Source organism: Mobula birostris, chromosome X (assembly GCF_030028105.1).
Source record: "Mobula birostris isolate sMobBir1 chromosome X, sMobBir1.hap1, whole genome shotgun sequence".
In the NCBI taxonomy this organism is placed as follows: domain Eukaryota; kingdom Metazoa; phylum Chordata; class Chondrichthyes; order Myliobatiformes; family Myliobatidae; genus Mobula; species Mobula birostris.
The window spans coordinates 57,683,894-57,708,604 of record NC_092402.1 but is presented as its reverse complement, the minus strand read 5'-3'; the positions used below and the strand labels follow the sequence as shown (position 1 = coordinate 57,708,604).

The window sequence follows — 24,711 nt, the reverse complement described above, 5'->3', positions numbered from 1 at the left end:
CCCTTGCCACCATTCAGAGCCTCAGACAGTCCTTCCAGGTGAGGCGACACTTCACCTGTGAGTTGGCTGGGGTGATATACTGCGTCCGGTACTCCCGATGTGGCCTTTTATATATTGGCGAGACCCGACGCAGACTGGGAGACCGCTTTGCTGAACATCTACGCTCTGTCCGCCAGAGAAAGCAGGATCTCCCAGTGGCCACACATTTTAATTCCACATCCCATTCTGACATGTCTATCCACGGCCTCCTCTACTGTAAAGATGAAGCCACACTCAGGTTGGAGGAACAACACCTTATATTCCGTCTGGGTAGCCTCCAACCTGATGGCATGAACATCGACTTCTCTAACTTCCGCTGATGCCCCACCTCCCCCTTGTACGCCATCTGTTACTTATTTTTATACACACATTCTTTCTCTCTCTCTCCTTTTTCTCCCTCTGTCCCTCTGAATATACCTCTTGCCCTTCCTCTGGGTCCCCCCCACCACTTGTCTTTCTCCCCGGACCTCCTGTCCCATGATCCTCTCGTATCTCTTTTGCCAATCACCTGTGCAGCTCTTGGCTCCATCCCTCCCCCTCCTGTCTTCTCCTATCATTTTGGATCTCCTCTTCCCCCTCCCACTTTCAAATTTCTTACTAGCTCTTCCTTCAGTTAGTCCTGACGAAGGGTCTCGGCCTGAAACGTCGAATGTACCTCTTCCTAGAGATGCTGCTTGGCCTGCTGCGTTCACCAGCTACTTTGATGTGTGTTGAACGTATTCAATGTGTGGTATTGTCATATCCTATGGTAATGCAAGTTTACAAAGGTGCTTTAAGACAACGGAACTTGAGTCTCAGTTGTTTCCGTCTGTCTAAATTTGACACCGCAAAACAATATATACAGTAAACCATTAATAAATCTTTTTACTTTATTAATAGTTTAACAAGATCAATCCCCCTTTAAGAATCTGGGATCATTTCCGTACGTCAAACAAAATATTGCACGTAATCTTGACAAGGAAGTAAGAGCGAAAGCGGCGAACAGTAAGCAACAAACTCTCTGACCTCGACAATTTGCGAAGCCGCCATTTGTTACCGTGTTTTGCCGCATCATGAGTAAAAAAGGTAACGCTGGGTATTTATCAGGATTACTGTACGGCCTTATTACTGAGGAAGGGATCGGATATAATCGGGGTCTGTGCGACCCGCAGTTCTCTCCTTGCTCAGCAAACGATGGCTCAAAAAAGCCTTGTGCCGCCTAGCGTTGGGCGACTCCGCTGATCCAGCTGACATTTTCCTCGCTTAGATTATAAAGCGTTTTATAAATGAGATAAATACAGCTGGAGAATAATATCCTTTGTTTGAGTTATTTGCACGAACATTGTTTCTAACGTTTATTTTTGCAGTCCTGTTTGACATGAATGTATGTGCAATTTCTTTTTTAGCCGTTGAAGAACATTGTTGCGCTTTTTTCAGTTCTCCCCTGAGGACCCTTCGGGGGAAAAATCTGCTGGTGCTAGAAATCTGAAGTAAAAATAAACACATTGGACTCAGCAGGTCGGGTAGCATCTGCAAAGAAAGGAATAGGGTCAAATGAGAAGGGTCTCCAATCTGAAACCATGTTGATGACTTTCTGAGAAGGAAGTACAGTAAGTGTCTCTTGGCATCTATCTAGTGTTGTTGTCGACGATAAGCAACTTTACCACAGGGAGGATCATCGTAGCTGACTGTGATTTCTAAGTGTACGTGTGCACTTACTAGAAGGATGAGAATGAGAACATTATTTTTTTTGTGTGTGCTTTTCTCCCAGGATGCATACATACACAACTTAATAAACAACACTCAGCTTGTATGTGTGGGGGGGGGGGCGGGGGGGAGGTTATACTATTAACTACTAATGAGTAATTATTGGATACATAATAAACTGTTACATTGTGCTCAAAGAACAATGTTTCATGTCTTCCAGTCAGCTCAGAAGACTTTACAGCTATTTTACACTTTAGCTGTGTAATCAGTGTGGTAATGTAAGAAAACAGGCGCCAATTTGTCCACAAGAAAGTTCCATAATTTCCATGACATAATTTCACAATAAGCATGCCCTTGTAATACAGTGCTGTTCTATTAGGTTCAATTCACAACCTGCTTTCTTTAACCAGTTGCTTTATTTTTCACATTTCTTACTAATTCTTGGAAAGTGGGTATCCTTGAAAGTGACTTAGTTACTTACTTACTTAGTTACCTGCCTGTTCTTAGTTACTTTTTAAAAATGTTATGGTGGGCTTTCTTGAAATGTTGCATTCTTTATGGTGAGGATACTCCCCCAGTGCTATTCTGTGGGAAATTCAAGAACCTTAACACAATGACAATGAAGTGATGTTGATATTTTCCCAAATCGGGCATTATTTGAGAAAAGGTGAATGGAAAAGAATAATGTACATTCTTCAATGAACATGGAATATTATTGAAAGAGCTGCACTTAGTGCACTCAGGAAACTCCTCCAAAATGCCCCAGTGCTGAGATGACAGGTTCTCAATAACAACCACGTTCTTTTATGCAAGGAATGACAGACTCTAGAAGTGCAGAATTTCTTAGCATACCTACCCCTTCTCCCTTGTTGACCAGGTTACTAGATTTCCTTAGTGCCTCAATTGATATTCGTCTATTATTGCCACATGTACCAAGGTACAGTGAAAAGCTTTGTCCTGTATAAATGCTGGTGAAATGCTGTCTTGATGTCAAAGACAAGCATTCTTGCCCCAGATTCATATAGCACAGGAACAGCCCCATTGGCCGAACTGACCCATGCTGACCATGATGACCATCTAAGTTAGTTCCATTTGCCCATGTTTGGCCCATAACCTTCTAAACCTCCATAACCTACCTATCCATGTACCTGTCAAACTGCCTTTTAAATTTACTTGTCTCAACCACTTCCTGTAGCAGATTGTTCCATATATGTACCACCTTCTCTGTTTTTCTTTAAAGTTGTTTTTCCAGTTGCTGTTAAATTTCTCCTCTCTCATCTTAAACCTAGGCCCTCTAGTTTTTGACTCACCAATCCTGGGGAAAAAGACTGAGTGTATTCACTCTTATCTATGCCCTTCATGATTTTGTACACCTTTATAATCTCACCCCTTAGTCTCACACACTCCAAAGGGAAACAAAAGCGCTAGACTGTTGAGACGCTCCCTGTAACCCAGTCCACCAAGTTTTAGCAACAACCTTGTAGATCATCTGGAATTCTAGTCTTTTGTCCAAGCCCTAATGAGATCTGACTGAGGCTGAGTTTTTGTCAGCTTATTTATGATGCTTCTTTCAAAATAACATTTGGGAGCAGATCGATAGGGTGATGATTAATATGGTTGGGTTTGTCTTGCTTTTAATACAGAGGGTAGACCTGGCCAATGTTCCACATCACACTCAATATTTTTGTGGCAGCTTTCAATATTTTAAACTTTATAACTATCAAATATCTTGCTCTGATTCAAACCTACCACATTGGTGCAGTGACTTATTGCTTCTAAGTTATGTCACTGAGCAGTGCAAATACGTTTTACTGTGGTTCTTTAACCATCAGCTACGTCATCCATATGCCTGTGAATTAGTTATTTTTCTCCAGAGGAGGAAAAAAAAATCTTACTCTGCCGTGGCAGTATCCTCTTGCAACAAGACGTACAGCAAGAAATACCTAGAGGGATTTGGATATATCACAAGGAAACAAAAACAAAATGTCTTGTGATACAATGCCCACAGGATTTACAGTGTGGATGGATATGATGACGTCAGAGTTTTGAGCTCCTAGAATTGGAGTTGCAGGTGATGAGTCTTTATTTATTTTGAATATAGGGAGGCTACAGGATGGAGGAAGTGACTTTTGAAAAGAAAATGTGGGAGCAATAACCGTGGTATTGTGAGCAAAGTACAAAACAAAGTGCAGACATTTTCTCATGAGGAAGAAGCAATTTTCAAATATCAAGCTTTTAAGTCGTCCTGCTATAATCAAGGAGCCAGAGAATGGAAGGTGACTGTGGTATTTTGTTTTAAATGGACTGAACTTGGGCCTGAAAGGTGGTGAGGAAGAAAGAACTGTGTAGCACAAAGGGGAAATGCAACTTTTTCTAGCTGACTCTAGTAAAGGATCAGATGTGGGTGGACTGAATTATTGAACTGTTCTAGATGTGTGGTCCTGATTTCATTCCTGCCCAGATGGCAAAGTTAACAGTTGGCTGTGAAAATTTCTGCATGAAGGAGAATTTTTGTCAATTCAGCCCAGAGTAAAATTTCCTCCGCTCTGCTCCAACAATAGGAGATTCGTTTTGTACTGTATAACCAAGACAAACTGTTAATAATGATCCAGTTTATCATTAACCCTAAATCCCCCATTATTGGAGCAAATTGAGGATAGTTTTGCTCTGCAACTTGCAACATGCTCCACCTGGGAACACTGCATACTGTTAGAATGAAATTTTCCATTCACTAGTTATCCATTTTGTTTCTCTGCACAAAACAGCAACTCTATCCAGTGGCCAGTACTTATAGTTTCACTTTCTGTTTCCCTCACTGACTAGCAGTTTCGAGGAAATACTTTCTTTAAACTCAGGAAAACCAGAATGAAGAGTTGGGTCCAATAGAACAGAGCATCTATATAAGTGCCATCGGGCTATTAAAGCACAAATTTCACACCATCTTAAAATCCAGGCAGTTAATCTGATCAACCATTCTAATTAGCCCCCTCCATCTATAATTTTGGTCACTGCAATGTACTCAAAACACTTTAAACCACCTTTTATAATGCTGTTTACATTGTAAATACATGTTGGTGTGTATGCACATTTTATTCCATATCTGTACTTTAACCTCTAACTTTATATTTTATATACCGTGGATTCAGGTTAATTGGGACACATCAGGACCGGTACATTTTGGCGCAGTTAAGCTGCCCAAATTAGCCGAAGTTTCGTAAACTTGTTACAAAGGAATAAAAAAGACAAAGTACCATTTAGCTGAGGAGCAAATGATGCATTGAAATGAAATACTGACTGAACAAATTAGAACATTACCAATGCTACTACATTATTATAAAACTGTGATTTAGTTCCTAATAGTTAACAATAGAGGAATTCATCCATGTTTGCTGTAATGTATAGGGTATCCAGGGGAGGGGTAGCACCTCTGGTGGAGGGGCTTGTGTTCATTCTAGGGCAGCTCACCCACCTTTGGTCCCCACTGGACACTCAGCTCTCACCTGTGGCTTCAGGTAACTGTTGGCACGTGACAGCAGTCACACCCTGGTACACCGCTTCCGCAGTTGGGCTAAACCAGGTGAGGGTCTCGCACCAGAGAAAAAGGGACACGCCTGTCCTCGCATGTGAAATTAGCTCTGGCGGACTGGGTGGATGAGATTAATGGTGAGATCCAATGGCCAGGAAGGCAGTACTGCAATGCTCCGTGGTATGTGAAGGGCATGACAAGGCACATGATCATCCACTGCAACCAAGAAAGACCCCAGTTGTGATGTCTTCTCGTAACACTGAACCCGGATTTCTGAGGTCAAGAGAGTGGAACTGTCCAGTGCAATGGAACTTCCACTTTAAAAACTCTCTCGCCCGGGTTTCACTGTCATCGTCGGATACGACAGGCAACCAACAAACTGCCATGTTCTTTTGATGGAATATAAATGAACAAAGTTAGTGCAGGCACCTAGTGCAGATAATGGACTGCATACATACAATGCTTTCGATGATTGCATCCTCCAAATTTTCATTGTAACGTTCATGATGATTGTTGATACCTTCAAATTCTTTGTAGTTCTTAACCTGTTGAAGTAGTGAAATTCGCAAACACGAGGAAATCTGCAGATGCTGGAAATTCCAGCAACACACATCAAAGGTTGCTGGTGAACGCAGCAGGCCAGGCAGCATCTCTAGGAAGAGGTACAGTCGACATTTCGGGCTGACGTTTCAGGAACTGACGAAGGGTCTCAGCCCGAAATGTCGACTGTACCTCTTCCTAGAGATGCTCCGTTCAGAAGTAGTGAAATTGTTTCATTTTCACTCCTGGCTGTTTTTGGCTTCTCCAAGCCTGAATGCTTGAAACTGCAGTGAGCAAAACAGTTCTGAATTGTTTTACTGCTTATTTCTCAATAACTATCAGTAACAAAAATCACTGCTTTTTGAACACAAACAGATGCAACTGGTGCTATTTTAAAAACTGTTCGCTCTGAGCAGTGTAGTGGCTAATGGCCACACTAGTTCATGTGACTGATGCTAGTTAGAAGCTGTTTGGCACTAGTCTCCTGTCCCAATTAAACAGCATAGTGCCCCAAATAAACAAAAGGAATCCCAGCTATTCTCTCAATTAGTCTTTGTTCTTTAAGAGTTGTCCCAAGTATGTGGCTGCCCCAATTAACCAGAATCCACTGTACTATTTCTTTATTCTTTATACTGTAGTAGATGAATGTTTTTGTTGCATGTCGTGCCAACACACCACAGCAGCAAATCCCTAATACATGTGTATGGCAAATAACGTTTATCCTTGATAAGGCTAGTGCCTTATTGTATATTTGCCATAAAGAACTAAAATCCCAGTGCAGATTGGTGTGATATAAAGTTGTGGCATTGCTCCAACTTTTACTCAATCCTTCCTCCTGCATTGTTGTCCCTTGTATCCAACTTGCTTTCTGCTGTACTGAAACTAATCTGCAAGAAAGGAAATTGTTCAACCAACAAACCCTCCCCTCCAAAGCCAGATACCCCCACTTCAGTTGATTTGTTGTCTGCAGCCGATGTTTGCATATGCATGTATTTAGTGTGGAGCTCCAAGACATCGTTGATTCATTCATTGAGACATACAAAAGTATGGGCCCTGGACTGAATATCCTGCAAAACAAGGGGCCCCTATCAGCATGTCCTCACTGAACTACACTGCCTTCTGGCAACAGAGATTCATAATAAGACTCCTGAAAATTCCCGCATCTCTGAGACACCTCTTGGAAAAGGTGTTAATTGACAATGAAATTCACCATCTCCGTCAGGTACATCAACACAACCTTTGGCCTTCTGAGGAAAAGGGTGATTGAATATGAAGATGTCAGACCTGGTACAATTTTATGGTCCTGTCCATCTCTATGCTTCTGAGATTTGGACTACAGAGGCATTGAAGAGATACTATCAACAATGTCTCTGTAAAATCCTCAAAATTGACTGGCAGATAAATGAACCAAAGTCAAAAGTCCACTCACAGCACCAAGGTCCTAATAACACTTAGCATTTCTATTGAATGGGTTCCATCCTTCCATGTGCCCAGCAAGAGAGTTCTGAAACAATTTCTCTGTTCCAAGTTCTGTCACATTTTCAATAAGACAGAGGCGGTTCAGTTCAAATAACTCAGTTATTTGTGGCAAAAATACAATAAGGCATCAACAATATAGGTAAACACGAGGAATTCTGCAGATGCTGGAAATTCAAGCAACACACATCAAAGTTGCTGCCTGGCCTGCTGCGTTCACCAGCAACTTTGATGTGTGTTGCTTCAACAATATAGGTGTTCTGTTCTATTGGTTTTATATTCTGCTCATTTATCCCTGCTCTGTCACAAGGATTCAGGTTATCAAGTGAACAGAGGAACTGACTCAAGGTCGCAGTTTTTTTCCGTGTGGGTGTGGAGAAATGTCTACTTGTTTATTTTGATTTCTCCATAGTATATGCTGATTTCACAGGTGCACATTTTTCCCCTTACCTATATATAAAATGAATAGGTAGAGGTTAAGAAGTTATCAGCTCTATATAGTGGATTCCGGTTAATTGGGGCAGCCACTTAGTTAGGACAACCTTTAAAGAATAAAAACTAATTGAGAAAATAGCCAGGATCCCTTTGTTTATTGGAGACACTATGTCACTTAATTGGGACAGGAGACTGTTGCCGAACAGTTTCTAACTAGCGTCAGTTGTGTGTACTTGTCTGGCTGTTGGGCACTACACTATGCTTACACTGGATGAATTCCTTTGTCAATAACACATTTAATTGGGCCAAAATGTACTTGTCCCAATGTGTCCCAATTAAACATAGAACATAGGATAGTACAGCACAGTACAGGCTCTTCGGCCCACAATGTTGTGCCGACCCTCAAACCCTGCCTCCCATATAACCCCCCCCCACCTCAAATTCCTCCATATACCTGTCTAGTAGTCTCTTAAACTTCACTAGTGTATCTGCCTCCACCACTGACTCAGGCAGTGCATTCCACACACCAACCACTCTCTGAGTAAAAAACCTTCCTCTAATATCCCCCTTGAACTTCCCACCCCTTACCTTAAAGCCATGTCCTCTTGTATTGAGCAGTGGTGCCCTGGGGAAGAGGCGCTGGCTATCCACTCTATCTATTCCTCTTATTATCTTGTACACCTCTATCATGTCTCCTCTCATCCTCCTTCTCTCCAAAGAGTAAAGCCCTAGCTCCCTTAATCTCTGATCATAATGCATACTTTCTAAACCAGGCAGCATCCTGGTAAATCTCCTCTGTACCCTTTCCAATGCTTCCACATCCTTCCTATAGTGAGGTGACCAGAAATGGACACAGTACTCCAAGTGTGGCCTAACCAGAGTTTTATAGAGCTGCATCATTACATCGCGACTCTTAAACTCTGTCCCTCGACTTATGAAAGCTAACACCCCATAAGCTTTCTTAACTACCCTACCTACCTGTGAGGCAACTTTCAGGGATCTGTGGACATGTACCCCGAGATCCCTCTGCTCCTCCACACTACCAAGTATCCTGCCATTTACTTTGTACTCTGCCTTGGAGTTTGTCCTTCCAAAGTGTACCACCTCACACTTCTGTGGGTTGAACTCCATCTGCCACTTCTCAGCCCACTTCTGCATCCTATCAATGTCTCTCTGCAATTTTTGACAATCCTCTACACTATCCACAACACCACCAACCTTTGTGTCGTCTGCAAACATGCCAACACACCCTTCTACCCCCACATCCAGGTTGTTAATAAAAATCATGAAAAGTAGAGGTCCCAGAACAGATCCTTGTGGGACACCAGAATCAGCTGTAATATTTTTCAAATATAAAATGTTAATGTTCACAGTTGAATGTGTTCATGTTTTGAATTTTCTTTTAAGTACATAGCTAAAAGTTCATAGCTCCTTGAAAGTAGGTCGATAAGGTGGCTAAGAAAGTTTATGGACAGATCTGGTCACCTCACGACAGGAAGGTGGGCTTTGGAGAGGGCGCAGAAGAGGTTTAACAGGATGCTGCCTGGTTTAGAGGGCATGTGCTATCACATCTGTTAGTCTTGTGAGACCATGGATCTGCGCCTGGAAAGTCTTCACTCTCCAGGGCGCAGGCCTGGGCAAGGTTGTATGGAAGACCAGCAGTTGCCCATGCTGCAATTCTCCCCTCTCCACGACACCGATGTTGTCTAAGGGAAGGGCACTAGGGCCGATACAGCTTGGCACCAGTGTCGTCGCAGAGCACTGTGTGGTTAAGTGCCTTACTCAAGGACACAACGCGCTGCCTTGGCTGGGGCTCGAACTCACGACCTTCAGGTTGCTAGTCCAATGCCTTAACCACTTGGCCACGTGCCCACTAAGAGGCTATCACAAGAGGCTGGATAAACCTGAGTTGTTTTCTCTGGAGTGCCGGAGGCTGAAGGGAGATCTGATGGAGGCAGCACTGACTGCTGCACAACTGTGTTGGCTTAGAGTCAATTTCTATGCTCAAAGTGAGTAGAGGGCAGAAAGGTACATACTTCCATGTTTCCTGCCCTACCTGAACTGGCAGCTAATAAGAAAGGAACGTGTCAATCTGTAATAATGTGTCAGAGGTATTGTGAAGCTGCCGCATCTTTTCTATGATTGGCCCTTTCATGCAGAACATTGTTTTATTTTTAACAAACATAACATCTGGTGTGTTTTTTTTAGAAAAAGCTGAGCAAAACAGGTGCTGGTGGATTGGATGTTGACTGTGATGATTTTCTGAAAACCAATGGTTATGATATTTCTTAGTAAAATTAAAATGCAAGTTCTGATTCTTGTAGTTCATTATGATGCTGTTATTAGTTTATCAAATGGCATTTAGGTCACCTAAAATATTTTTGTCAATTCACACTCTGACATCTTCCTTTTAAAATATAATAATGCATTTTTCTAAAAAGGGGACGCTGGTTATGAGTTTTATTTTCCTTGTATTCTCCCCTTGTCAGAAATTCGGCTGTTTTTGGATACCTTTGTAAGGCTTGTTATGGCTATGATCTGCGATACATTTTTTTCCCTGTTTGCCTGCTGTGAAGTTCATTCCTAGCTTCTGGAATGCTGCTGCACTGCTAGTCAGGTTGACACCTTGAAACACAGTTGATATTAGAGAGTCATAGTCATAGAAAAGTACAGAACAGAAACAGGCGTGTCGGCCCATCTAGTCTGTGCTGAACCATAAAAACTGCTTCCTCCCATCCTGCACCTGGACGATAGCCCTCCATATCCTTACTATCCATGTACCTATCCAAACTTCTCTTAAATGTTGAAATCGAGCTTGTAGGCACCAATTGTGTGAGAAGTTCATTCTACACTCTCACTACCATTATTCGACATATTTGCTAATTTCTTTTCAGTGGGTGTGGGGAAATATCTGTGCTGATTTATCTCGATTTCTCCATAATGTATGCTAATTTCACAGGGCACGTTTTCCTCCTTACCTATATGTATAAAAATAATGGGTGCAGGTTGAGAAGTTATCAGTTCTGTATTATTTTTCAAATGTAAAATCTTAATGTTCAATGTTGAATGCCTTCAGGTTTTGAATTTCTTCACCCTCTCTGCCCCAATCCCAATTTTGTTTTAGGTTCATATCCTCGGCAGGCAAGTTATCCCAGACAACCAGCTGTGATTCAGCCCCAGTGTGTGCCCACTGTTCAGTTTCCTCAACCACCATCTTATACTGAACCACCTCCATCTTATGCAGAGGTGAGTGACCTAGTTTGCATCAACTTTTCATGGGGATGACATCTTATAATGCAATTCCAGCTTATTTCACTACAGTACCATGTTTAATCAATCGTATGGTAAATCGTACTATAGTTTAGAAAGTTAGCTCCTTTACTCCTGACTCAGAGGAAATGGAGGGGAACTTGAACTGCAGAGTAGAATTTGAGCTAGGAGTGGGTCTCGAGGGAGCATTGGCCTGTGGCAATAGCAACCGTGAGAGCCAGGTATATTGGATTTGGAGGTGGTACAGAGGAGGTTCACCAGGTGGATTCTGGAGATGAGGGGGTTAGACAATGAGGAAACATTGAGTCACCTAGGATTATACTCGCTGGAATTCAGAAAAATGAGAGAGGATTTTATAGAAACATATGCAATTCTGAAAGGGATATATAAGATAAAGGTAGGAAAGTAGTTTCCAATGGCAGTGGGGACAAGACTAAGGGACATAGACTTAAGATTCAGGGGAGTAGAATTAAGACAGAAATGAGAAAGAACTGCTTTTCCCTGAGAGTAGTGAATTTGTGGAATTTTCTGCACAAGGAAGCAGTAGAGGCTACCTCATTAAATATATTTACAACCCATATACTGTATAGATTTTTACATAGTAGGGAATTAAGGGTTATGGTGAAAAGGCAGGTAGATGGAGCTGAGTTCATGGACATAGATGGAGCTGAGTTCATGGACAGATCAGCCATGATCTTATTGAATGCGGAGCAGGCTCGACAGGCCAGATGGCCTATTCCTGCTCTATTTCTTATATCCTTATGAATAATAATATGTTAAAGCTCATGTGGTCAGTATAAATCGATTAAATCTGGAGGAGATGATGGACTGTTACGGATCAAATTTTGTGTGTACAGTACTGTGCAAAAGACTTGGGCACCCTAGATTTTCATATATATTTTATTTTAGATGTTTATTTTTTGTCTTCTGCATTAATGTGTGAGCAGAAAAGAGCAAATTTTAGATTTCCAAACATTCATTTCCATAAAATTAAATGCTAAAGTAATTTTTTGTTATTTTGTTAAAGAAAGTAACATATTAAGTAATAGATCACTTTTCAAATAAAAACTTGACGACTTTGTAGGTATACAGCCCAGTGCATGATTAAACAAAGATAACAAGCAGGATGCTATTGATCAATGATATTGAGTTGAATGAACTAAAATGATTAACTGAAACAGAAACAGGTGCAGAAGGAATCAAACTGAGCAAAGGCCAATCAAGCTAAAAGGTGAGGGTGTGGCAGATGTGACAGTTTAACCTTCAAGTCAACAATTCTTACACCAGGGCAAGAGTGAGCGTAGCAACAAGGTGGTCATCCTGCATCAGCAATGTCTCTCCCAAGCAGAAATTTCATGGCAGACGGGAGTTTCAAGATGTGCATTTCCAAGCTCTTCTGAAGAAGCACAAAGAAATGGCCAAGGTTGAGGACGGGAAATGCAGTGGTCGGCCATGGAAACTGAGTGCAGCAGATGAGAGACACATCAAACTGACATTCCTTCTAAATCAGAAAAAGTCCAGCACTGCTCTCAGATCTGAAATCTCGGAAACCAGTGGAACCCAATACACCCCTCTACAGTTTGGAGAAGTCTTGTCAGAAGTGGTCTTCATGAAAGAGTTGCTGTCAAAGAACCATTCCTCCAAAATGGAAACAAAGCCTAGAGACTTGCCTATGCACAAAAACATAAGGAATGACGAGTCAAAATGTGATTTTTTTTCTTATCTCAAACAGGAGGCAATTTGTCCATAGAAGAGCGGAAAAGTGCTGTGTGGATGAACGTCTGCAGCTAACAGTGAAGCACAGCAGAGTTTCCCTGCAGGTTAGGGGCTACATTTCTGCAAATGGAGTCTGGTCAGAATTAATGGAATTCTCAATGCTGAGAAGTACAAGCAGATTCTCATCCATCACAGGATACCATCAGAGATGTGTGATCAGTCCCAACTTCATTCTGCAGCATGACAATGAGCCCAAACACATGGCTAAGGTCATAAAGAACTATCTTCAGTAAAATGGGGAACAAGTTCTGCAATAGAATCAGAATCAGGTTTATCAACGGCATGCGTTGTGAAATTTGTTAACTTAGCAGCAGCAGTTCAATGCAATATGTAATTTAAAAGAAGAAGAAATAAATAAATAAGTAAATCAATTACAGTATATGTATATTGAATAGATTAAAAATCATGCAAAAACAGAAATAAATATATTAAAAAAGTGAGGTAGTGTCCAAGGATTCAATGTCCATTTAGGAATCGGATGGCAGAGGGGAAGAAGCTGTTCCTGAATTGCTGAGTGTGTGCCTTGACTTGACTTGACTTCAGACTTCTGTATCTCCTACCTGGTGGTAACAGTGAGAAAAGGGCATGCTCTGGGTGCTGGAGGTCCTTAATAATGAACGCTGCCTTTCTGAGACACCGCTCCTTGAAGATGTCCTGGGTACTTTGTAGGCTTGTACCCAAGATGGAACCGACTAAATTTACAACCCTCTGCAGCTTCTTCGGTCCTGTACAGTAGCCATCTCTCCTCCCCCCCTCCACAGTACATCTATAGAAGTTTTTGTGCGCTTTTGTTGACATGCCAAATCTCTTCAGACTCCTAATAAAGTACAGCTGCTGTCTTGCCTTCTTTATAACTGCATCAATATGTTGGGACCAGGTTAGATCCTCAGAGATCTTGACACCAAGGAACTTGAAACTGCTCACTCTCTCCATTTCTGATCCCCCTATGAGAATTGGTATGTGTTCCTTCACCTCCTCAGAGCCTTGATCTCAACACCATTGAGGCTGTCTGAGATTACCTGAAGAGACAGAAGCAAGCGAGACAGGCAAGTTCTCCAAGATGCTTGGAATAGCCTACCAGCCGATTTTCTTATAAAACTACAGAACAGCGTATCTAAGGGAACTGATTGAGTTTTAAAGGCAAAGGGTAGTCACACCAAATTTTGTTTTAGCTTTTTACTGTTGACTGCTCTTTATAGTCAATCTTTAAATATTTAGAAACTTTTTCATTTCATTATTTTTGAAAGCTTCTTTGCTTTACAGAGTTTGTTTTTTACCTGAACCTAAGACTTCTGCACAGTACTGTATACGTGTGTATATTATACATCTCTGAGCAATTTCCATAACCATTTTTGAATGCATGCATCTATCCATATTTATATATAATAGCCAGCACTTTCTTCCCTTGCCCTTCATTCCTCAGACATTTACCTCCCTTCCATCTGTACATTTGTGTCAAAGATTCTCCTTATACAAGTTTCATTCTTCTGAGGCCTTACAATATAATATTACCAAAGGTGCAGACCACAACAATCTTAGCTCAATGGCTCCCAGTTTCTTCTGAAATTCAAGCATTTAGCAGAAATAAATTCTCCGAGAGGCAGGAGAATGGGAGGTAATTGTTCCCTGTCAAGAGACCTGGGACTATTCATTGTCAAGGGAGGTGTAGCAGTTGACAAGCTTCTTTACAGCATTGGTGAGAGTATTGGATTGATACTGGTTTATCACTGTACCCTCTACATGTGAGAAGCAGAAATGCTGGGAGGGCCATTGTGGAAGCATGCAGGGACATCTTTGTTCAGCAGAGACATTACAATCGAGCGGTTAGATCATGTTGTACTGTACATTGCTTTTGTACTCTGCAGTATTTGTTTGTGACTCTGACTGATGGAGGTGCTTAAACTGGTGATATTGATTACTTGACATGTGTGGTTTAGTGGCCCCATTAGCCTGGTTGTTTCTGCACAAGCAAAGATAATCTTCCTGAGATTTTGACCAATGCAATACTGGATGAGGATGGTGTGTTTTGAACTGGGCGATTGTAATGTTTCCTTAAAGAGAGAATTCGTGTCTCTGTGTGGCTCATATTTGAGATTCCAAATATAAAAAATAAAGAGTATCAGCTGAACTGAGGACATCTTATACCATGCAGCACAGTCATGACTTTTGGATTTGTTTATCGCTCATGACAGGAAGTGTGCTCTTAGACAAAAAGTGTTGATGATAAGCAATTCATTTCTTGATTAGTCCCTCCATTCTGCAAATTAATTTCCTATGGAAATGTTAGGGTGCTTCTACATGTTTATACCTCTCAAAGTAGCAAACAACTGAGCAATTGCCCACTCTAACCTTCTGATTGGTAGGAGGCACTGAGATGCCAAATTTATCTTTTTTATGTATCAGACTAGCCAAGTGAAATTTAGATTCAGTGTCCAAAGTCTGTTTGGAAAATCTTGGACTCATCGTTCTAAAGTAGCTGAATAAGATGGATATCTTCACCAATACTAAATGGACCAGCAAAGGTATAGTAGATCTTGAACACTATTTCAAGTAGAATCTCGAGTGCAGGGCAAAGGAATACCTGTACAAACTGGTAAGAAACAGGTTCATGAGTAATGTCAGGAATGGTATTTTCAGTACTTAGCATGGTATTTGCATTGGGGAATAGTGACAAAATCCTGGAGGTGACAAAACTGTAGATTTCCAAAGACAGACTGAATAACCTGGCTATTCTTATACTTCTGTTTTGGGCAAGTACAATTACCTTTTCTACCTAGTCAACACATCTATGATGCCTTTTAGTGTTGCTGGAATACGCTGGGTCCTTTAGCTGCTGATATTAGCGTATTGTTAGCTTTAATTGCATTGCACACCAGTTGTATTCTGTTACCAATGGGACAATGTTATATGCTACTGGCTTGGTCTACTGAGAGTTCAAATGCAATGGTAGGATCTCACCTCTCATTATTCCCCATGGTAGCATTGTTTTTGAGAGAACACATTGTTTTTTTTTCTGAATGCGGTTTGTCTCAAATATAAGGATGTTTGCATGAGGTGAGGTGGATATTCTCTGCACATTGGGGTAATGTCATTGTGATGGAAGGAAAATTTGGCAATTTGGATAGTACTTTAAGATAGGATGTAGAGTTTTAGTCAAGTTTTCTAGTTTCTTGTAAAACAGCTTTCTGTCTTCAATGACTTGGATCCAGGTGCTATGTTTTTTTACTTTACTTTATTGTCGCCAAGAGCATACAATCATCACAGCGATATTTGATTCTGCGCTTTGTGCTCCCTGAAGTACAAATCAATAGTAAGTATTAAAAATTTAAGTTATAAACCATAAATAGAAAATAGAAAAGGGAAAGTAAGGTAGTGCAAAAAAACCGAGAGGCAGGTCTGGATATTTGGAGGGTACGGCCCAGATCCGGGTCAGGATCCGTTCAGCAGTCTTATCACAGATGGAAAGAAGCTGTTCCCAAATCTGGCCATACGAGTCTTCAAGCTCCTGAGCCTTCTCCGGGAGGGAAGAGGGATGAAAAGTGTGTTGGCTGGGTGGGTCATGTCCTTGATTATCCTGGCAGCACTGCTCTGACAGCGTGCGGTGTAAAGTGAGTCCAAGGATGGAAAATTGGTTTGTGTGATGTGCTGGGCTGTGTTCACAATCTTTTGCAGCTTCTTCCGGTCTTGGACAGGACAACTTCCGTACCAGGTTGTGATGCACCCTAGAAGAATGCTTTCTACGGTGCATCTATAAAAATTAGTGAGGGTTTTAGGGGACAGGCCAAATTTCTTTAGTTTTCTCAGGAAGTAAAGGTGCTGGTGGGCCTTCTTGGCAGTGAACTCTGCGTGGTTGGGCCAAGTCAGGTCATTTGTGATATTGACCCAGAGGAACTCTAAGCTTTTGACCTGTTCCACTTGCGCACCACCGATGTAAATTGGGTTGTGCGGTCCGCTACTCCTTCTGAAGTCAATAACCAATTCCTTCGTCTTGCTGACGTTGAGGGATAGGTGCACCGTGCCACCAAGTTCTTAATTTCCTCTTTGTACTCAAACTCATCATTACCCGAGATATGGCCTACAAATGTTGTGTCATCAGCAAACTTATATATTGAGTTTGATGGAAACTTGGCTACACAATCATGGGTGTTGCTGTTCAAAATCAGGTTTATTATCACTGACTTGTACTGTATGCCATGAAATTGTTGTTTTGCAATTGTACACTACAAAGATATAAATTACAAAATAATTAGGCATTAACAAGGAATAATGAGGTAGTGATCAAGGACTGTTCAGGAATTTGATGGTGGAAGGGAAGAAGCTGTTGCTAAAATATTGAGTGTGGGTCTTCAGGCTCCTGTACCTCCTTCCTGATGGTAGTAATGAAAAGAGGGCATGTCACAGATAGTGAGGGTTCTTAATGATGGATGCTTCCTTCTTGAGATACTGCCTTTTGAAGATGCTCTTAATGGTGGGGAAGGGTGGAGCTGGCCGAGCCTATCATCCTCTGCAGCCTCTTTCGATCCCAGCCTCTGTAACAGGCTGGGATACAACCAGAATGCTCTTCCCTGTACATCAGAAACTTGCAAGATAAATTTGTTATAGAATTTCAAAAGGCTTTTCATCTTTTTAGTAGCTCTGAAGAATGGTTGATGAAAATGAGATGAAACAGTAATTAAGCATATTCTTCCTTGAGATGGACAAAGTTTCTTTTGATGGAAGCTTTGATTAAAAGTGCATGAGCCAGCCTGAAATGATGAAAATGTTCTTTGAGCATACTATTGAGGTCCACAGAACACAGGATGTTCTGTGCAGCTAGATTTTCTAAGGAACAATGAAAAATAATTGCATTTGTACCTGGCTAGTTAAGTTTGTTCACTTTTCACAGCTGTCTCTACTACCTTGAGCACTTGTTCTAATAGGCTTCTGTCACACGCACTGAAATGAATCTCCAGTTTATGTAATTCGACTACAGCCTGGGGTCATGTACTTTCTGGGAATTGTGGATATTTTCATCAGGACTGTGAGCTTTCTTGCTTGGGGTTGGAGTGGTGCTGGTAGTGAGGCAGAGATTGGGGATAGGTAATAACCAGGTGGGATTACCAGTATATAAACAAATGCTGTGTTCCTCTTTCAATATTGTTTGCATTCACTTTTAAAGTTGCAGTCTATTTTACCAGCAAATCTTTTATCACAAATTGGTTTTGGTGGCACGCTTTCAAATAGTGTTTTGTGCTGGCTCCAGTGTACATGGAGAGAATGGGAAATGATTCTTGAGCTATTATTTCCCAGTGGAACTTCTGTTCTTTAGCCCTCTCTCTTCACTGCATCCCCTCCAATTCACCAGCCATCACTTCGTACTTTTTGATTTTTTTTTTAGAAAAAGAAAAAATTACTTGACTTAGCTATAAGTTAAGGATGCATAGTTGGGGGTGATGTATTAGCGTGGATAGAGGATTGATTAACCAATAGAAAGCAGAGAGTCGGGATATATGTGTGTTTCTATGATTGGCAATCAGTGGTGAACGGTGTGCCACAGGGGTCAGTGCTGGGCCCGCAACTGTTCACGATATACACTAACGATCTGGAAGTGGGCCAAGTATAGTGTATCTAAGTTTGCTGACAACACTAAATGGAGTGGAAAAGCACATTTTGCAGAGGATACGGAGAGTCTGCTGAGAGATATAGATAGGTTAAATGAGTGGGCAAGGGTCTGGCAGATGGGGTACAATGATGGTAAATGCGAGGTCATCCACTTTGGAAGGAAAAATGGAAGATCAGATTATTATTTAAATGGTAAAAATTGCAGCATGCTGCTGTGCAGGACTGCTTGTTCATGAATCACAAAAGGTTGGTTTGCAGGTGCAGCAGGCTATCAAGAAGGCAAATGAAATGCTGGCCTTCATTGCTAGAGGGATTGAATTTAAGTGCAGGGACGTTATGCTGCAACTGTACAGGGTACTGGTGAGGCCACAACTGGAGTACTGCGTGCAGTTCTGGTCTCCATACTTGAGGAAGGATATAATGGCTTTGGAGGCGGTGCAGAGGAGGTTCACGAGGTTGATTCCAGAGATGGGGGGGGGGTTAGACTATGAGGAGAAATTGAGTCACCTGGGACTGTACTTGTTGGAATGCAGAAGGATGAGAGAAGATCTTATAGAAACATATAAAATTATGAAAGGGATGGATAAGGTAGAGGCAGGAAAATTGTTTCCACTGGTAGGTGAGACTAGAACTAGGGGACATAGCGTCAAGATTTGGATGGAGATGAAGAGGAACTGCTTTTCCCAAAGAGTGGTAAATCTGTGGAATTCTCTGTTCAATGAAGAAGTGGAGGCTACCTCAGTAAATATATTTTAGACAAGGTTGGATAGATTTTTGCATAGTAGGGGAATTAAGGGTTATGGGGAAAAAGCAGGTAGGTAGAGTTGAGTCCATGGTCAGATCAGCCATGATCTTATTGAATGGCAGAGCAGGCTCGACGGGCTAGATGGCCGACTCCTGCTCCTGTTTCTTATGTTCTAAATATGTCACAGTTTTGCTAAACTGTAGTGCTTAAGGTTGTTCTGATTGGTTCAAGGACCGAATGGTTGAAGGAAATTCTTGCCTGATGGCAGCTATGAGAGGATGGCATGGCCCCAAAGGTGGAGATCTTTGATCATAGATCTTGCCTTCTTGAGACAGTGCCTCTTGTAGACACTACCAATGGTGGGGAGGGACGTGCGCATGATGTATTAGGCTGAGTGCACTGCTCTCTACAGCATCTTGTACTCCTGTGCATTCAAATCGCTGTAGCAGACCATGATGCAACCAGTCAGGACACTTCAACAGTACATCTATAGAAGCTTATTCAGTGACAGGCTGAACTTCTTTAACCTCCTAAAAATTAAGACGCTGGTGTGCCTTCTGTGTGATTGCATCAGTGTACTTGTCGCAGGACAGTTCATCTGATTATGTTAACAGCCAGAAGTCAATGTTCTGATGATGAAAGGTGAATCGTTAACTCTGCTTCTCCCTGCAGAGATGCTGAGTATCTCTGGCCTTTCTGTTTGCTTTGGATTTCACACAAATTTTTTTTTTGCCTTGAGATTAGTCTTTAATTACAATGTACAACATTGAAATAAATAGGTGCTCTAGCTTTTTTTACAACTTAGACTAAAATTAATATCTTCAGTTGTAATCACAATTATAATCTTGTTTTTGTCCAATCTTTGTGTAATTTACATAACAATAAAGGATTAAAAATACATTTATTATCAATTTATGTATGCAGTATACAGTCCTGAGATCTGTCTTCTCCAGACAGCCATAAAACAAAGCAAGCCAAAAAAGACCATGGAATCTGTTCAAAGAAAAAACACCACCCCCCCCCATGCACAAAAAAAACACAAATAGCGCAAATGGCAACACCAACCCCCTGTGCAAAAAAACAAAACTTTTACTGATTGTATTTTGTAGACTGTATTTTGCGCAAAGTTAGTCGTACAAAAACTTTAACAAAGTTATTTAGAAATAACAGTACATAATCCCCATGAGTACATATTGATGTTTAACTTCTATGTGAGTAGTAGTCTTTAGATTCATGCAAAGAAACTAGATGCTGGAGGAACTCAATAGGTCAGGCAGCACCTTTGGAAGAAAATGGACAGTTGATATTAAAGGTCAAGACTGAGACATTTTGCCAGTCTAGATAATGCATCATAACCTAAAATGTTAACAGTCCATTTCCCTCCACAGATACTGCCTGACCCACTGAGTTCCTCCAGCAGTTCTTTAATCCAGATCCCAACATCTCTCGTCTCCTGTATCTCCTCTTTAATTCCAAGTTCACATTTCTCTTTCATTTTCCCTTCTGTCACATTGTCTCAGATTCAGATTATTTATTTATCACATACATCGAATCATACAGTGAAATGCATTATTTGCATTAACAGCCAACACAATCTAAGGATGTTTTGGGGCAAGCCACGAGTGTTGCCACATATTCCAGCACCAACGTAGCACACCCACACTATTCAGTAACAAGCAACAACAACAGCAAAACAAGCCTCTTTCTTTCCTCCCACCCACTTGCACACAGTCTTCCAACCCCAGGACAAGCCGCCTCTGTGCCTCCAGCCTCTAGTGGAATTAAAGGAAATGAACTGTCTGCATTTCTGGTCAAGACTCTTCAACTGATTAAATCCCGTTGACTGTCCATGTCCCTCCAAAGATGCCTCTTGTTTCACTGAGTTCCTCCAGCAGTTTGTGTGTTACCCCAGGTTCCAGCATCGGCAGGTTTGGGCAACAATTGGTACTTACCTCATTCAGAATCATCAGTATACAGCTGCATACCTCCAGAATCAATAATCTAACTGAAAATAAATCTTCATAGCCCCTTGGTTAAGTAAGTAATCGACTTCTTAGACAGACACACACCAAGCCTGTAATGACTATCAAGCACCTACTTTTACACTAATCCTACCCTAATCCACTTTATTCTCCTCAAATTCCCATAAACTGTTGATCTAAAGAAGCTATTTTGCATCCATCGTTATCAATAAATATCAAGGTTCTTGAACTATAGCTGCTTCTGTACCATTGCTCCACATCCCCAGACTCTCAAAATGTCAATTATTGCAAAGTGAGAAGTAAACAGTGTTTTTCAAGGATTCCTCAAAAGATTGCCTGCAGATCAGGCAGGGTCTAGGTAGATGAAGGAGGTCGTATATTTATAAGTGGGTCACCTCCTCTCCCTCCTGGGTGTTGATCCTGATTTGGACAGTCTTATTTCCACAACAGGCAGGGAGGACATGAAAAGAACAAGAAGGATAGAGGCCAAGGCTTATTTGAAAATCTGTTGCTTTCTCACCCATCCCTAGGTGTGTGCAACACTAATATTAAATGGCCAATCTTTGTCACAGAAACTATGAGGTGAAATATTATAATAAGATTCAGGTTTTCTCCCTTTGCCTCTCTTTGAGTCTTCAGCTTCAGTCAGAAGCTCAAATTCCTTCTCCAGATCTCGCTCATTCTGAGAGCCGCCACAACTTGGCAGTTCAGTTGTGTTGGAAAAAATCTCAGTGATTACCCAGAGGCCTTTTGTAGATGCCAAAGGCAGTGATCTTTGTTCCCAACAGTGTGGTGAGGGATGATGACAGAGAGGGGCCAGTGAATAGGCAGTCGGAAAGTCGCCGGCTTGGTGAGCAGTGTTCTCTTCCACCATATTCCTAATCTGACCCCCTCTGTCCTACCACCAAATGTGATGACGAATAATGTTTTCAGTAAAGAAGTCATCACTCTGTTTATATCAGTACAGGTGGCTACTAAAATATACAGAATATCTTGACCACTGACTAGAATATGACAATGTAGTTTCCTATTCCACTTCATGTGTAATGAGCTCAGTGAAATGTGTTAAATTTACTTCAAAGGTCATTAGTTGATATTGGTACACTTCTAAAATGGGAGAATGAGGTGGAGTTTGTGGTAAGGAGGATCTGTAATTCTGCTACTTTGCCTGTTCTAAGCACAGTTATACAGACATCCTTAAAATGGCAACCCTTTGTTTAAGGGTTAGCTTTTATTAAACAGTTTGAAAAGGGTAGAGAGCTACCTTCTGGTTTATGGTTAAGGAGACAATAGATGTTTTACAACAATTGGTTATTTATCAAGCCAGGCTAATTACCAGGCTTGGCCAAACTAGCAAGCCACTATGAAAAGCACTATCTATAGATGCTGATTCTGATGAAGAGTCTTCATTGTGCAGTGTTAACTCTGTTTTCCTCTCCACAGATGCTGTCTGACCAGCTGAGTATTTCCAGCGTTTTCTGTTCTTATACAGCAAGACAATTTATAGTTAGTCCATGGAAGTTAATGGTCGGGGGGGGGGTGGTGCTTGGCAATATAGTCATAGTAATACAGCACAGAAACAAATTCTTTGGCCCAAATGGCCCATCCTTACCACTGAATTCTCCCTGCTATCCCAGTTGTCCGTGTTTGGCCCATAACCCTGAAAGCCCCTTCCCTCCATGTACTTATCCAAATGCCTCTTAAGTGTTGCAGTTGTACCTGCCCCAACCACTTAAGTCATTCCAAGTACTCACTACCTTCTATATAAAGAAGTAATCTCTCAAGTCTCCTTTAAATATCTCCCCTCTTGTATCCGTGCCCTCTGGTTTAGGACTCCCCAAATCTAGGGAAAGACTATGACTGTATACCTTTTCCATACTCTTCATGATTTTATAAACTCCTTTGAGGTTCTTGTGCATTCTTCTGTGCTCCAGGGAATAGAGATCCAGTGTGGCCAACCTATTCTTGCAATCCCATTGAATGTCAAGGGGCCATGGTTAGGCATTCTCTTATGTGATATAGTTGTTAGCTAATACGTTTACTGACGAGTAGCTTAATGTTACTTGGAACCTGTGGTCTGAATGCAGTGGTTCATCGCCTGAATGTAGTGTGATTGTCAACAAACACCCCCACTTTTGATCTTACGATGGAAGATCAATGATGAAGCAGCAAAAGATGATTGGGTCTAGGCCACTGTCCTGAGGAACCATTGCAGGAATATCCAGGGACTGGTTGGATTCACCTCCATCAACCATAACCACTTTACGTTCACTTCTCTTTTACCAGGACTCCATACCGCCACACTGGATCAAATGCTGCCTTGAGGTCATGACAGTCATTCTCGGGCCACCTGTTTGGCCATTAGTGAGCAAGGATTACTTGCTTCACTGTGAATGACGTTTCTACCATTTTCCTGCTGATTCCTGATGGTAAATAGCTCAGGTGGATTTGTCTGACAGCGCTGGACAGATCACATTTAAGCATTTTTGGTTTGATGTCAGTCTTGCAGTTGTAGTGGAGCAGCTTTGCTATAAACACAGCTAGTTTTGGAGCACTGCTGTTATGTTGTGGACAGCTGAGAGTGAGGACGAATATTTTACAAAAGGCAGGAAAACATCAAAGATGCTGCAAATCTGAAATAAAAATAGAAAATGCTGGTCAGACAGAAAAAAAGGATTAATATTTCAGGTCAATAACCTCTTATCAGAAACAAGAAGAGTTAAGAAACCTTATTTTAAGTGGTAGAGAATGGGGAGGGGTGGTGGGAAATAGCTACGTTACGGTCGAGACCAAGAAAGACTGAATGCTGCGCAGTGGTGGTGCTGAAGGCTCATTAATCACAGAGGATCCGCCTGGATCAGGGGTCAATAGAGGGAGATGAATGAAGAGAGAAATGACATTGAACCTATGAGACACAACACTGTCTTTGCTGGAAATCTGAAGCACCAGAGAATACAGGATCTACCCAGTAGCTCGGGCAGTGACTGTCCCCAGGGAAATAAATGTGAGTTACAGTCACACGTTGATGGTCTTTCATCAAGACTGGCCAGTTCTGATACAAACTGAAAAGACTGATTTTCTGTAATTGTTGAGTACCACAACATGCCTAGTCAGATGTGTTATTAAGTCATTAATATATTATCAGAGGTTACAGTGCTAGCACTGATCCCTGTGATATTCCATTGGTTATGGGCTTCCACCATTGCCCTCTGCCTTTTGTCACTAGAAACATTTGGGATCCAATTAGCCAGTTTGCATTGGATCCCATTTTCCTTAACCTTCAGGGCCAGCCTACAATATGGGACCTTGTGAAATGCTTTACTAAAGTTCACATTGACAATGTCTGCTACTCTCCTTCATCAATCATCTTAGTTACTTTCTCAAAAAAACACACTCAGAATCCGAATCAGACTTAATATCACTGGCATATATCCGGTTCCTGGCTTTCATGTGTGGTTTAGCTACTAAGCCCAGTGGAACCATTTCTACTGACAGGAGAAGGGGTAAAGTTGGGTTACTGGCACCTTAAAACCAGTCACTTTGGGCAGATGGGACTCATCAGTTGTTGTTGAAAGTTCATCCAGGAGAAGGAAAATTTTTCTGATCTCAATCTTTGCTACCTTGAGGCTACTCAC

The 24,711-nt window shown here is 41.5% G+C and overlaps 1 protein-coding gene across 1 annotated transcript in view; it reads left to right on the top strand.

The window, feature by feature from the left end:
* Positions 1–871: 871 nt before the first annotated feature.
* The window catches only part of dazap2 (DAZ associated protein 2), a 31,648-nt gene continuing 7,808 nt past the window's right edge, over positions 872–24,711 (top strand). The window contains exons 1-2 of the mRNA XM_072248892.1: positions 872–1,104; positions 10,827–10,948. Of these exons, the coding sequence (XP_072104993.1) occupies positions 1,092–1,104; positions 10,827–10,948 (135 nt within the window). The 5' untranslated portion in view covers positions 872–1,091. The remainder of the gene's footprint in view (positions 1,105–10,826; positions 10,949–24,711) is intronic.